This window comes from Triticum dicoccoides, chromosome 4A (assembly GCF_002162155.2).
Source record: "Triticum dicoccoides isolate Atlit2015 ecotype Zavitan chromosome 4A, WEW_v2.0, whole genome shotgun sequence".
In the NCBI taxonomy this organism is placed as follows: Eukaryota; Viridiplantae; Streptophyta; class Magnoliopsida; order Poales; family Poaceae; genus Triticum; species Triticum dicoccoides.
This window is the reverse complement of record NC_041386.1, coordinates 652,759,234-652,773,044: the sequence shown is the minus strand read 5'-3', so window position 1 is coordinate 652,773,044 and position 13,811 is coordinate 652,759,234. Positions and strand designations below refer to the sequence as shown.

At 40.8% G+C, this 13,811-nt stretch overlaps 1 protein-coding gene across 2 annotated transcripts; it reads right to left on the bottom strand.

The window, feature by feature from the left end:
* Window positions 1–2,972: 2,972 nt before the first annotated feature.
* On the bottom strand, window positions 2,973–11,649 carry LOC119287730 (disease resistance protein Pik-2-like). 2 transcript variants are annotated; one of them, XM_037567325.1, is made up of 4 exons: window positions 11,542–11,649; window positions 7,581–8,707; window positions 6,489–7,256; window positions 2,973–5,213 (listed from the first exon to the last, which is right to left on the bottom strand). In XM_037567325.1, the coding sequence occupies exons 2-4, from the start codon at window positions 8,658–8,660 to the stop codon at window positions 3,234–3,236; spliced, it is 3,828 nt and encodes a 1,275-aa protein (XP_037423222.1). In that variant the 5' UTR covers window positions 8,661–8,707; window positions 11,542–11,649; the 3' UTR covers window positions 2,973–3,233. The 2 variants fall into 2 exon arrangements, with proteins under 2 accessions (XP_037423222.1, XP_037423221.1); XM_037567324.1 differs by lacking the exon at window positions 11,542–11,649 and having other exon boundaries at window positions 7,581–10,105.
* Window positions 11,650–13,811: the final 2,162 nt, after the last annotated feature.

The following is a 13,811-nucleotide window of genomic DNA, read 5'->3' as shown; positions in this document are numbered from 1 at the left end:
TTAACGCTATGGTTGGGTTTACCTTAATGAACTTGTTAGTAGTTGCAGATGCTTGTGAATAGTTCCAATTATAAGTGCATAAAATTTTGAGTAAGGGATAGCATGCTAGCAGAGACCTCTCCCACATATAAAGTAGCAATGATGATCAGTTTAGTAATTTATCTGATTGCTTAGGGACGATTCCACACACCATACCATCACTATTTCATACTCGCTATTTGTATCATATTGCATTATGTTGTATCTTTACTTATGCAACACCTAATTTTTGTGTCTACGTTTTTTGTTATATTGCAAAACTTAACCTTTTATACCCACTTCATAGTTTTATTTATTGTTTCTAGACAAAGCAAACGTTCGATGTACGTAAGGTTGTATTAGTGGCAGGTAGGCCCTGAGAGAATGTTGGTCTTATATTTAGCGTCTTGTGGGTTCGACACTCCATACTTACCATCTCCATCATTGAAAAATGCCATGACAATTCCTTGCACCTTGGGATAATCAGGCCTGCCATGAAGAAATTGAAGGAATTAACTTCCGTGATTTGTGGGCTGCCATGAATGAATATAGAAGGAGGAAAAATAAACTCCCGTGATTTGTGTTGGGCTTGTCGTGAAGAGATTATAAATCCTGGGGATTTGTGGGGCTTGCCATGCATGAAAAAAAAGGAGGAAGTTGCACCATCGTATCCACAATTAAATTGCACCCATCACTTCAGTTGTGACTACCATAAAGGAATATAAAAGGAGGAAGAATTTACTCATGTGATTTGTGTGGGGCTTGCCGTGAAGAAATTGCATAAATCCTGAGGATTGTGGGGGCTTGCCATGCATGGTAAAAAAGAGAGAAATTTGCACCATTGTATCTGTAATTAGAAGGAGGAGGAATAAATTAACTCATGCATGGGTAAAAGACGTTTGCACCCATCGACAATAATCTTTTTTTTTGCGAGTGCAATAGGCAATAATCAACTACTAATTTTATGTCAAGAACTAAATTACATTACCTTTGCACATATGCTAAATTTGCGTATATTTACCATTAAACACACAACATTGATGTAATTTTTATGACTTTGGATTATAATTCCATGTGTTTGATGACGAAAGTTTGTCCATAAAATAAACACTATCTGTCAGATCAATTTACTCCAAATCATAGTCATGTCCTAATCTCTACAACATGGTCTCAAATGACGCCTCTTTCTTTTGTCATCGGTGGTCGTTGTCCCATGACATAGTTCCTCGATCTACCAACCATCACAGAATTGGCATTTTTTTTCCGTTGCAACGCATGAGCATTTGCGCTAGTGAGGCTAACTGCATCGCTTGGATGCATAGCAGTTCGCGTCTGGGCCAACTAACTGGTAGACATCAAAACGACTTGTGTTTGTAATCCGCTGGTAAAAATCCAAAAAAAGTAATGCGCCAGTAAAAATCCAAAAAAATAAGGACGCGCTTAAGGATAGACCTCACACGACCTCAGAGTCCAGACCACGTGATGATAGCCACTAAAACAAACACGCATGCTAGTGACCGATAACTAGCACGAATATTTTAGAACGTAATGCAGTGTTAGAATCGGAACATTTCTGATTTTTCTTTAAACTTAATTGAAGATTGTTAACAATTATGAAATGCCAAATATTTTTGGAAACAGTAACAATTTAAAATCCCGAAGAGTTATTTCAAATGCAAACAATTTTTCAACATTCCATACATTTTTAAAACGGGAGCACCTTTTGAAATTCCATAACATTTAAAAAATATAAAATTTAATAAATCACGAATATTTTTAAAATTAGTGAACAATTTTTGAAAATCAGTACATGTTCTGAACATTCATTTTTTGATAGAAAACGTGAACATTCTTTTTTATATGCGAACTTCTTTTTTTGAATTAGTGAACATCTCACTAAAACACACATATTTTTTGAATTTAGAACATTTTTTCAAACATGAACATTTTCTAAGATCTCAAACAATTTTAATAACACATTTTTTTGAAACAATCGTAACATTTTTTTATTCAGAACGAGACAAATTGAAAGTTCCGAATATTCTTTTCAAGCAGGAACAAAATTTTGGAATCCTGAATATTTTTTGAAAAATGTATAAAAATAAAGTTCTAAATATTTTACGAAAATTTGAACAAGAAAAATAAAGTTAAACTTGGAATGGAAAAAAAAGAAAAAGAAACAGGAAGAAAAAGGAGAAAGGGAATAGAAAAAGAAAAATAGAAACGTAACACAATACAAAGGGAAACAGGCTGGCCCAGTAGTGGCCCTGTGCAAAGCCCTAACTATTTTCCGCGCCGTGCGTGAAATGTGGTTTCCCCTGCTCATAGCGGCAAATGGACGTTAAATCGCACGGCGTGCACCGTATGGGCCAGGCCAACTTTTTTTACTTCATTTTAATGTCTATTATTAACATGTACACATGAATGTTTCTAAAAAAAACATGTAACATGAATATTTTTTGGAAAATGTTTATGTAAGTACTATATGTTCACATATTTAAGAAAATGTTCAAGCAATTTAATATATGTTCATATATTTAAAAAATGTTCACTCAACTAAGAAAGTATTCTTGAACTAAAAAGTGTTGATGCGTTTCAAGAAAAATAAAAATGAGATTTTAAAATTGTTCACACCTTTTAAAAAAAATACTGTGTAATTCCAAAACTTTGTCAAATATTTTAAAAATGTTCTATAAAAAGTGTTGATGCCTTTGGACAAAATGGTTCAGGTAATTTTAAAAAGTGTTTGTGTATTTTGCTAGTAATTCATCATGCGGCAAATATTAGCCACCAAGACCTTATTCCTTTATCCCCCTTCGGCCATGGTAACTCAGGAGAGACTCAACATTTTCTTTTAGGAATTTGTTGATCTTAAATATTCTTTTAACATGAATTGTTTCATCTGGTAGCATAGTGATATTCACAACAAAAAATGTATGATAGCGATAATACTGTTTTGTTTTTTGCCAGCAGGAGCTTTAACGGCAAGCAGAACACTGTATGCAATGTCTATACCAGTACCCATATGAGCAACACCATTGTTAAAACTATTTAATGGTACAATTGAAGTGTCCTGGACAGATAGTTGGGAGGAGTTAAGTAGACCTTTTTCCTTATATAATCAAATAAAAAAAATCAAAGCAGTTCAGTAGCAGGTTGGCAGTTCAAAACAAGTGAGCAGCAGCAGAAACATCATGCGCCTTCTCGAGGTCAGGTTAGTCCATCTTGAGAACAGGCCGTTTCGGATTCAACTCAAGTTGGGAGCGCAAGTTTTGCACGAAATCGCCCTTGTAGTTGCCACCCTCGAGCAGTACTTCTTTGAGGCTTCCCAGAAATGCTAGCCCAGAAAATGAAACACCGGGGGCTTCTTCAAACTGATCACCATTTTCTTCCGAAACGACTTCTTCCCCGGGCTGATCGTAATACTGCAGCAGCTCAAGCTTAGGGGCTGCTCCCTTGTCAAAACGCACAGATTTGAGATTACCTGGGGAACTCAGCTCCAGCACCATTAGGGTCTGGAATGCGCCCTGCTGGAAATGAAGATGGACCTCTTTGCCCTCGAACGACTCTTTTCGTAGACGCAGGATGGCTAGGTTCGGTAGACTCCCAAGGATCTGTATGGCGTCATCATGTTTCTCTATCCTGGAACTCCGCAGCTTGAGCTTGGCCAGATTTTTTAGCCCACCGTTGATCCATGACGGCAATTTGACCAGGTTGCCATAAAGCTTCAGACTCCCTAGGTTTTCTGGAGGTGAGGAGAGGCCATCCAAGCAGCCAGATAAACCCGGCTTACCCTCCGACTGCACCAGCAACGTCTCTAGGCTGCTGAGGTTAGACAGTGCTGAACATAGCTCTCCGCCGTTGCTCTTGTCCACGCCAGTCACTCCCAGCTTGCGCAGCCCGGTGAGACTAGCTACCTCTCGCAGGGTGGCCTTCCTCCTTGAGACGTTCACGACACCCAGTGTCTGCAAGGCTTTGAACCTGTGGATCCCTCTGGGCATCTCAACGCCGCGTGAGCACCGACGTGTCGCCAGCATCGGCAGAAAGGAGCAACAGCATGCAGTGCAGACATCGCGCCTGTTTGTGTCCCCGTCAATGCCCATGCAACCCTTCAGGAGGTGTGGCGCGCAGCATGCCACGCAGAACCCCACCGAGGAGCAGGTCAGGATGCATAGCTTGTTCCTTGTCAGCTTCGGGACCTCATTTGGATACTCTTGGTAGACATGTTCATCGTTGTTCCCAACGCCCCTGGCATGAACGTGCTGTAGCTTCCTGAGCTTGATGATGTTCTTTGGCAGCTTGATTATGTTTGTGCCTGTGACATCTAGTGTTTGGAGCTGCCTCAGGTTACCCAAAGAACCTGGCAGGTGATAAATTCCATGACATCCTCTCAGGGAAAGGTATCTCAGGTGGAAAAGCTTCCCAATGTGCTCAAGATGATGATCAACCAGACCTGAAGTGCTTTCCAAGTCCAGCACCCGAAGCAACCTCATCTTGTCAGAAATGAAGAATGGCCTCCACTTCCCAAAAATTGTTATGGATCTGACTCGAGACAAGTCAATTGTACTCTCAAATTCACTCTCATCTCCTTTCCAGTTATTGCTTACAGAGAGGTGACGTATTGTGCCCTGGCTGTTTAAGGTACAACCTTCCTCCAATCTGAAAACAAGATTTTCCTCCATTGACTTTGAGATGCCAATTTCTCGAATAACATCATGGAGTTGGCAAGAGTCAACCACTTTTCTACTATGGCTTGAACTCCGGGATGGCAGGATCATGCTCCTGCTTATGAGGTCCATGAAGTAGCTTTCTGCTATTTCAGAGGAAGACTTGCCGCGCACCGGTCTTGAGTAGCCCTCGGCGATCCAACGCCGCACCAAACGTGTTAGACTTATCTTGTAGCCTTCAGGAAATATTGCCAGATACAAGAAACAAGCCTTGAGATGATAGGGTAAACCATCATAGCTTTTGAGAAGCACTGTTCTTATGGTGTCAAGCCCTGTATTCATCTCCAACTCACTACTAAGATTCTCATTCAGTTTTCTCCACTCCATGACAGTTTTTGGTTGGTTTGCCAAGAAGCCACCTATGGCGACTATTGCAAGAGGAAGACCACTGCACTTTTTCAAGATTTGTTCTGCTTGTTCAACCAACTCAGGGTACTGCAGATGCAAACATTCATTTTCCTTGAATACCTGAAATTTGTACACACAAATCCTTATCACCAAAATACAAATCTACTCCGTATCTATTATAGTATTCAACTAAAAAGAAAAGAAGCAACTACCTTCATCCAATTTGGCTAGGATATCTACACTAATTTTTAGCAGTGCACATCTGATCATGCAGCAATTCATAGTATATACAACACTGGTTAGGTGGATAAGACAGAGTAAAGTCTTATCCTGTGGATAATATATATGAAATTGGAAGCTGAAAAAAAGATAAAAAATAGCAATTTGGTTCCCATAACACTACAGAATGTCCAAAATGGCTAGATTTTGAACTAAAAGGTACTCCCTCCGTTTTTATTTAGTCTGCATATTAGATTTGACTGAAGTCAAACTTTGTAAAGTTTGACCAAGTTTATAGAAAATAATATAAACATTTACCATAACAAATCTATATGATGTGAAAGTATATTCAATAATGAATCTAATGATATTGATTTGTTATTGTATATGTTAATATTTTTGTTTCTAAACTTTGTCAAAGTTTACAAAGCTTGACTTTGACCAAACCTAATACGCGGAGTAAATAAAAACGGAGGGAGTATGTAAATAATATCATGTGATGTATGAAATGAAATTCAAACAAAAAAACTGAAATGTGGAACACAGATAAGTTTATATGAAAATTAGCTCTGGTTGATGGATAAAATTCAAACAAAATTTAACCGTGAAAGTCGAGAAAGTGATAGCAATTTGATTTCTATTCGATGACATGAAATATGTAGTGACGGAGGACCAGTAAGCAACATGCTTTAGATACATCAAAAACATGCATTGGCTTGACAGTTACTCCTACTAGGCATGAGTAGAACATAAATGAATTGAATGAATCTATAACCGCTGGCGAGGTTCATAAAGATTTTGGGGCAGTAGGCGAGAATAAAAAATGAGTATAATGTACAAGGGCATGCATGAGAATGTGATATATGTGGGAGGGAGAGTACTTAAGGAGGCAAAAGAATGTTGTACTGCAACAATAAGAATGTCGTGGCTAGAACACTAAGGTTGTAAGCAATACATCATGCCAAGTTAAAATGTCATTTCCGTTGTACAGAAGAATACATATACTGATATACACTATTAGAAGGGTCAAGCTACGAGAAAAGCGAGTGAGAGTAAATGTTTTAGCAATTTTTGCATGAAATAAATTAGAGTTTTGCAGGTTAGGATAAATAGTACCATGGTTAATGTAAATTTCAAATGAAAGAAATGGAGATTTATCATGACTTCTTTAAGTACCTTTTTTGTGAAGACGACAAGTGCGTGCATCTTAGTAAGACCTTTGAGCTTGTACACATTTTCTACTTTCTTTGAACAATGATTGGCAATATTCTCTTCTCTTGTGGTGACTATGATTCGACTAGCATTTTCTGTACAAGGTAAGCTTTTGATTATCATGTCCAATTCAGTGATAGATGACAAGTCATCGAGAACAATCAACCACCTCTTTTCTTCCAAAAGACTTCCCAGCTCAGCCTCCAGCTTTTCAACTAACCACGGCAATGTTTTCTTCACTCTGCCCAATGAACAGACCGTGCCATTCTCTTCAGAAGTTTCTGTCACCACTAGCTGCATAATTAAACTCCTAAGGAACTGCACTTGATTGAAAGGCCTCATGATTGTGACGCAAGCACGTTTCTTAAATGTGCCACTGAGTTCTTGGCTTTCACAGATATCTTTGACTAGAGCAGTTTTCCCGATACCACCCATTCCCCACACAGAGATAACCTCAACTTCTTTGCTCACTGGATCCACAATTAGTTGGAGGATGTCATTTTTTTCTGTCACCCTCCCAACGACTTCAGATTCCTGCAGAAGAGCCGTCCTCGACAGGATGCGACTGAGGCTCCTCATGACCACATTCTGTCCAGTGGTGGCATCTTTAGCTTGATCACCAGCTGGTATCTCACTTGTGGGCACCAACGAGTTTGTTCTATTAGTAGAAACAATGGCAGTTGCGTTTGAGCTTGACTCTGGCTCCAGTGAATCTGATCCACCTTGAGGGCTCTAAACACAAGCAAGAAAAAACATTAGGTATTGTACATTGTTTCATTACCAGTACTTTATCCCGTAATCGATATGAGAGTATGTAACTAAAGTCATTTGGCCAATCAATTACTCCCTCCGATTCATATTAGTTGTCGCTAAAACGGATGTATCTAGCACTGAAATACGTCTAGATATATCTATCTCTAGATATATCTATTTCAGTACAATTAATATAGATCGGAGAGAGTATAATAATTTAAAGTAGAAGATATTCTGTGGCCTTTAGAGCAAAATTAAGCATGTCACGTTGTCACATGAATGAGTTTGATGTTAATGTATTACCTTGTGGTAGAATACATAGAGAGTTTGATCAGCGGATAATTGCTTGAGCTCTGAAACTCGATATTTCCGACCGACGCATAAGCTTGCAACTTCAACTTGTTGTGTAGCCACAATGATCCGGTTCCCATTACTGCTGACAGGAAAGTAAGTTCTAATCCAGTCCCAATCTTCAATGCTACACAGGTTGTTAAGGACAATCAGGTAACTCTTCTTATTCACATACTCAGTGAACTTGTCTACCAGATCTTTTTGCTTCATCATCAGCATCTTCTTGAGAACTTCAGCCCCTGTAGTGCTTGCACTTTCTGGGCAACTTTGTCCCTCAGATGCTGACTCTGGGATAGAAGAATATCCATAGAACTGCCTCATAATGCTTTGCATAAACATGATCGGGTCGAAAGGATGTGTAAGCTTAACCCAGGCACGGCATTCAAACTTATCCGAATCATCATACACCTTCCTTATCACGGACACCTGCCCAAGAACACCACATGTTCCCCACACCGCGATCACCCTAAGATCCTTCCCCTGCTCCTTGCTGATGAGTTGCGCAAGATCTACCCTGGGCTTCATTGCTTGCCTCGCTTCATCGACGCCATACATTGTAGCACTGGCCTTACTGCCTGCAGCGTACTGCTCGGCGGCCGTGGCCACGGACTTTGAGCCAGCGGCAGGGCTCTTGATGAGGTGGTAGCGCAGGTTCCTCTGGCTGACATCCTCGACCTTGGCTCGGAGATCCTTCATCTGCACGGCCACATGACGCCGGTCAAGCAGCGTCCTCAGGATGTGCCACCAATAGGATGGCTTCTCGAGGCGAACGGCGAAGTCCTGGAGGCAGTCCTCCACATCGTAGCCCAGGTCCCGGACCTGCTTCACCCAGGTCTTGACCACCTTGTTGTCGTCTCGCTCGTCGTGCGCAGCCATCAGAAAAGACTGCATCATCTCGAGCTCATCCCTGATGAAGGCCTGGTCCCGCTGCACTCCCAGCTGCAGCGCCACCTCCTCTGCAACGGCAGATTGGGCATAGTTAAGAGCTCCGCTCACCACGGACTTGCCCACGCTCAGCACCGTTGCCTCCATTGCACCTCTCTCCTCTCCTGTCCACTTCTGCTGCTTCTTGGGTGGATCTGAGACCATAATACTAAACTGGTAAAATGCTCAGTGTGAATCAAATGTAGTAGTTGTTGTGTACGGATGTATTCATAGGAGCATCCCTCCTTTCCTAAATTCTATAAGTCTTTCCAGAGATTTCAAAAAGGACTACAAACAAAGCAAAATGAGTAAATCTACATTCTAAAATATGTCTATATACATCTGTATGTAGTCTCTATTGGAATCTCTAGAAAGACTTATATTTACGAACAAAGGGAATAGTACAGATGGGGTTGTCGGATCTGATCGTGCGAATCGAGATGCATGTACTAAATAATCATTTTATTATAAAGCCCTGGCATCTTAAACATCCGGTAGTACGTGCTGCTTGCTCACCTACAATGCAGGCAGCCCGCTGGTCTATCAATAATGTAAGTCCAACAGTTGTGTGCATGCATCAGCATAATGGCTAATCGTAATAGAGCGATAGATAATTATGCGAATTCTGATCAAAGATACACTGCCACACACAGGATATAATACACCAATTAGCAGAGATGACATAAAAAACACGCACCACAAACCAAATAAGGTTTATGGTTCAGCAGACCAAGTAAGTGACAAGGAGTCAAGGACTGGGATCCAACGTTGTAACTGGCGGGCAGCCCGACACAGCTGACCACCTCATTTACTAGGATTAATGCGCCACACTGCCCTCTTGTCTTAATGCGCTGCCCCACTACATATTTAGGAGTGCACCTCCCTCTACAGCTGCAGCGAACATGTACAGTTTGCTAATCGGTGTGGACTTTTTAAAATGAATTAGTCTGAACTTTTAACTATGCTAGATCAGATTAGGTATGTCTTCATGTCAGGTCAGGCATGTGCATACACATGATTAATGTTCCTAATTTGCAACTATAAAACCGTTCCTAAATTGCAGTTAATATTTTAAATTTCAGGAATCCATAATTTTCATTTTTAAATATATATCCACCACATAAGATTAAACTAGTCCACCTAGAACAAATAATCAGAGCCCCAAATAGCTATTTTCCTTTTTAGTATAATTAGTGTGAACTTCTAACTATGCTAGATAAGCTTTGGTCTATCTCCATGCCAGGTCAGGCATGTGCATACACATGATTAATGTTCCTAAATTGCAACTGAAAAATGTTCTTAAATTGCAGTAAATAATTTAAAATTTCAGGAATCCAAGATTTAAATTTTTAAAAATATGTCCACTGCATAAGATTAAACTAGTCCACCTAGAACAAATAATCAGAGCCCCAATAGCTATTTTTCTTTTTTTAGATGAATTAGTATGAACTTTTAACTATGCGAGATCAGCTTAGGTCTATCTCCATGTCAGGTCAGGCATGTGCATACACATGATTAATATTTCGAAATTGCAACTCAAAAACAATGTTCCTAAATTGAAGCAAATTATTTTAAAATTTCAGGAATCCAAGATTTCAATCTTGAAAAATACTCCCTTTGTAAACTAATATAAGAGCGTTTAGATCACTAAAGTAGTGATCTAAACACTCTTTTATTAGTTTACGGAGGGAGTATGTCCACTACATAAAATTAGACTAGTCCACCTAGAACAAATAATCAGTGCCCCCCAATAGCTATTTTCTTCTTTTTATTATCCACATTTCCCCATCTTCCAGCATGTGATGCGTCCTCACCTATCGCACAATCAGTGTCATGTTATGCTTGTCACGAATTAGTGTGCCTCGGACAAGCCAATCACCATAAGTCTCTCACATGCTGCCGACATTCGCAGTGTCATGTTATGCTTGTCACGAATTAGCGTGCCTCGGACAAGCCAATCACCATAAGTCTCTCACATGCTGCCGACATTTGTTTAATTGTCCGCGTAGATGATTGTAAATGAGTGGGTAGGTCATCATTGCACCCCACAAATAACTAAAGGACAAAGTAGTATGCATACGAATTAAAAGCTTTGAGGCCCACTCCTGCCCGGTATAGAAAAGCGTATTCCAGTGCATTATTAAACAACACTGTTTGTATAGCAGCAACCACTATATTAATTAGTAATCTAGATGCGAACGCGGACCACTGATATTTCGGCATCACATAGAACCATGTCCAAAAATCCACGTCCGGTGCTAAACTGCTACTAATAACTCGATGACAGTGAGGACACCTCAGCAGGCCTAGCTACATGGGCACACTATTTCAGTGTGAGCAAAGAGAGATGGATGTTGGTTATTACGGATGGAGCTAATTAAGCATAATGACTTCTTGCCACTTTGTTTCAATACTTTACTACTAAGTCTATCAATGTGCATGATTGGATCTAATCCAATAACTAAAGCGACTCTCTTTCCTTTGCCATGTTACAGAGAAGATGGAGACAGCATTTATGAAATGGGTACAGTTGATGTGGAGTGGATGTAAACATGAAACTAAATCAAAACTTTCCTTGCCTTCTCCTACCCATACTCAAATCAAATCAATTCTTACCAAAAATCTAGAATATGGTGGATGTGAGGTATACGTTGGACACGATTGATGTTGAACCACTAGAATATGTATGCCCCGTTGCAGCACAGGGGCAATTAGCTAGTTTGAGTTAAATTCACGATGACATGCTGCAGCGACATCATCTCAGCTTCATCCTTTTGGATGTGGGAGAAGAGAAAACCAGGAGCACCTCAAGTCGGAGCTAATGGTAGACAGGACAGGATGCAGAATTCTCAACTACACACTCGGTTACGAACAAGCTTGCAAGGACTACTTGCCAAGGAACAGGATGAACATTTCTTAGATCCAACAAAACAACCAAATTATATCTAGCAAGATGCTAGAGGAATAGAGTCTTAGATACGATCCATACCTCGACCAGGAAATCACGAAGAAATACAGCAGCCGGCCTGAGGGAGAGAGCAACCAGTGGCTGCTCCCTGAGACGCCTTTGCCTTGGACCTTGCGAGGAACAGGGGAGGAATGTGTTGAGTCAGCACCGACAGAGGGTGGTGAGAATATATGACTAAACCGCAGTCACGGGGAGCGTTCACAGGTCTTCTTTTTTCTCTTAGGGTGGGTGGGTGGGGACGGCAGGAGAAGCTGTTGATAGTGCCTACCAGGTAGGGTAACAGCATGGCCTGTTTGATTGTTCAAACTCAAATGAACCGCACATGCACGCAGCTCTGTTCTCCCACCTGCTCCTCTATGCTAGGCTGGCGCTGGACAGTGAGGGCGGGCTCCGTTCCATGAAGAAACCATAGGAAGAAAGCGCCTCCAATCAACGAGCTCCATCGCAGACCAGCTTCAACAACGTCTGCGAGGACGAGTGTGCAATAAAAAAGAAGAGATTAAGGCAGGTGCTTCGTACTTGCGTGGATAAGAATGTGAGGATGGAGAAATATATGCTTTTCTACCGTGCACGCTAGGTAGCGTATATGGATCCACCCTCCATTGTGTTGTAGATTCCTGTACTTCTTCTTTATTAGTACATAGCAAAACATTAGCTACACTCTAAAACAAGGAAAACCCCGACAAAGCTAGATACAAAAACAGATGATACACTTGTCCTCCAATGCTATGGTAGGTCAGGTCCAATCATCAGGCACAAACATGCAACCATCGACGGTTTTTCCTTTTGGAAAAAGGCTGCAGAGATAAAGTATTGAACATTTCCCTTTCCAATGAGGTTTGGCCATCTCTCTCCTCTTGGTGAGAAATTATTATGCTTATCTCCACTTCTAATAAAGAAAACATGCACTTGTCTTTGCGCTGCTCAAGCATCTTCATGTTTCATCGTGTTCATAGCAGCTACCCATCAAAAATTAATTTATTGTTACGGTGCTACTAGCTTAGTTGATCAATACATATACTTGTCTTTGCCCTGCCCAGGCATCTTCATGTTTCGTCGTGTTCATAGCAGCTACCCATCAAAATTAATTTACTGTTACGGTGCTACTAGCTTAGTTGATCAATACATATACTTGTCTTTGCCCTGCCCAGGCATCTTCATGTTTGGTTGTGTTCTTAGCAGCTACCCATCAAAATTTAGTTTATTGTTACAGTGCTACTAGCTTAGTTGATCAATAGTATATACAGTACTTCGGCTTCTAAAAGGTGCATGCGGTGCCAAAGCAGCTTGGTTCTCTGAACCCTAGTAACATGAATGAGTTTGATGCTTTGTTAACATAGAATATATATCACCTTCCGGTACAAAACAAGAGAGTTTGATCAGTGGGTAATTGCTTAAGCTCTAAGGCTCCGCATTTCTTGGTGATGCATAACCTTGCAACTTCAACTTGCCGTGTGGCCACAATGATCCGGTTCCCATTACCGTTGACAGGAAGGTAAGTTCTGGTCCAGTGCCAATCTTCGATGCTACACAGGACCGACTTTAAGTATCCTTGTAATTTATTTTTCAGACGTTAAGAATAAATTAATTTTTGATGGGTAGCTGCTAAGAACACAACCAAACAGGAAGATGCCTGGGCAGGGCAAAGATAAGTATATATATTGATCAACTAAGCTAGTAGCACCCCAACAATAAATTAATTTTTGATGGGTAGCTGCTATGAATACGACGAAACATGAAGATGCTTACAAGTGCATGCTTTTTTTATGGGTACCACAAGCATATATATATTCATTGCAATCGGGTAACTCTTGTTATTCACATACTCATTGCACTCGTCAACCAAATCTTCTTGCTTTATCATCAGCATCCTTTTCTGGGCTAAAGATAAACTTCCACAAGAGCACGCTTGTACCGGTCTCTATGGACGCGGGTGTGGCAGTTGAGATTGCTCAACTCCTAGGGTGTCCTGTTTCGACCTTTCCTTGCACATACCTGGGCTTACCGCTGTCTTTGCACAAGATCACACATGGCATGCTGCTTCCAGTTATTCATAGGGTTGACCGGAGACTATCCGGATGGTTGGCTACCTTTCTATCCATGGGCAGCAGGCTCACCCTCATTAACTCTGTTCTCACCGGCATTCCGAGCTACTTCATGTCATGCTTTCCATGGCCCAAAGAATCCATCCAAGCTCTAGACAGTGTGCTGCGAGCTTTCTTCTGGCAAGGCAAAAACAAGGTCAAAGGGGGTCATTGCCTCGTGGCTTGGGACAAAGTCAATCTTCCCCG

Excerpts from the sequence above, each read along its gene's own strand:
- LOC119287730 (XM_037567324.1), bottom strand. The coding sequence starts at position 8,717 with ATGGTCTCAGATCCACCCAAGAAGCAGCAGAAGTGGACAGGAGAGGAG. Across the intron at positions 7,257-7,580 it reads TCTATGTATTCTACCACAAG|AGCCCTCAAGGTGGATCAGA; the intron begins GTAATACATTAA and ends GCTTGTGTTTAG. Across the intron at positions 5,214-6,488 it reads TTGTCGTCTTCACAAAAAAG|GTATTCAAGGAAAATGAATG; the intron begins GTACTTAAAGAA and ends TACAAATTTCAG.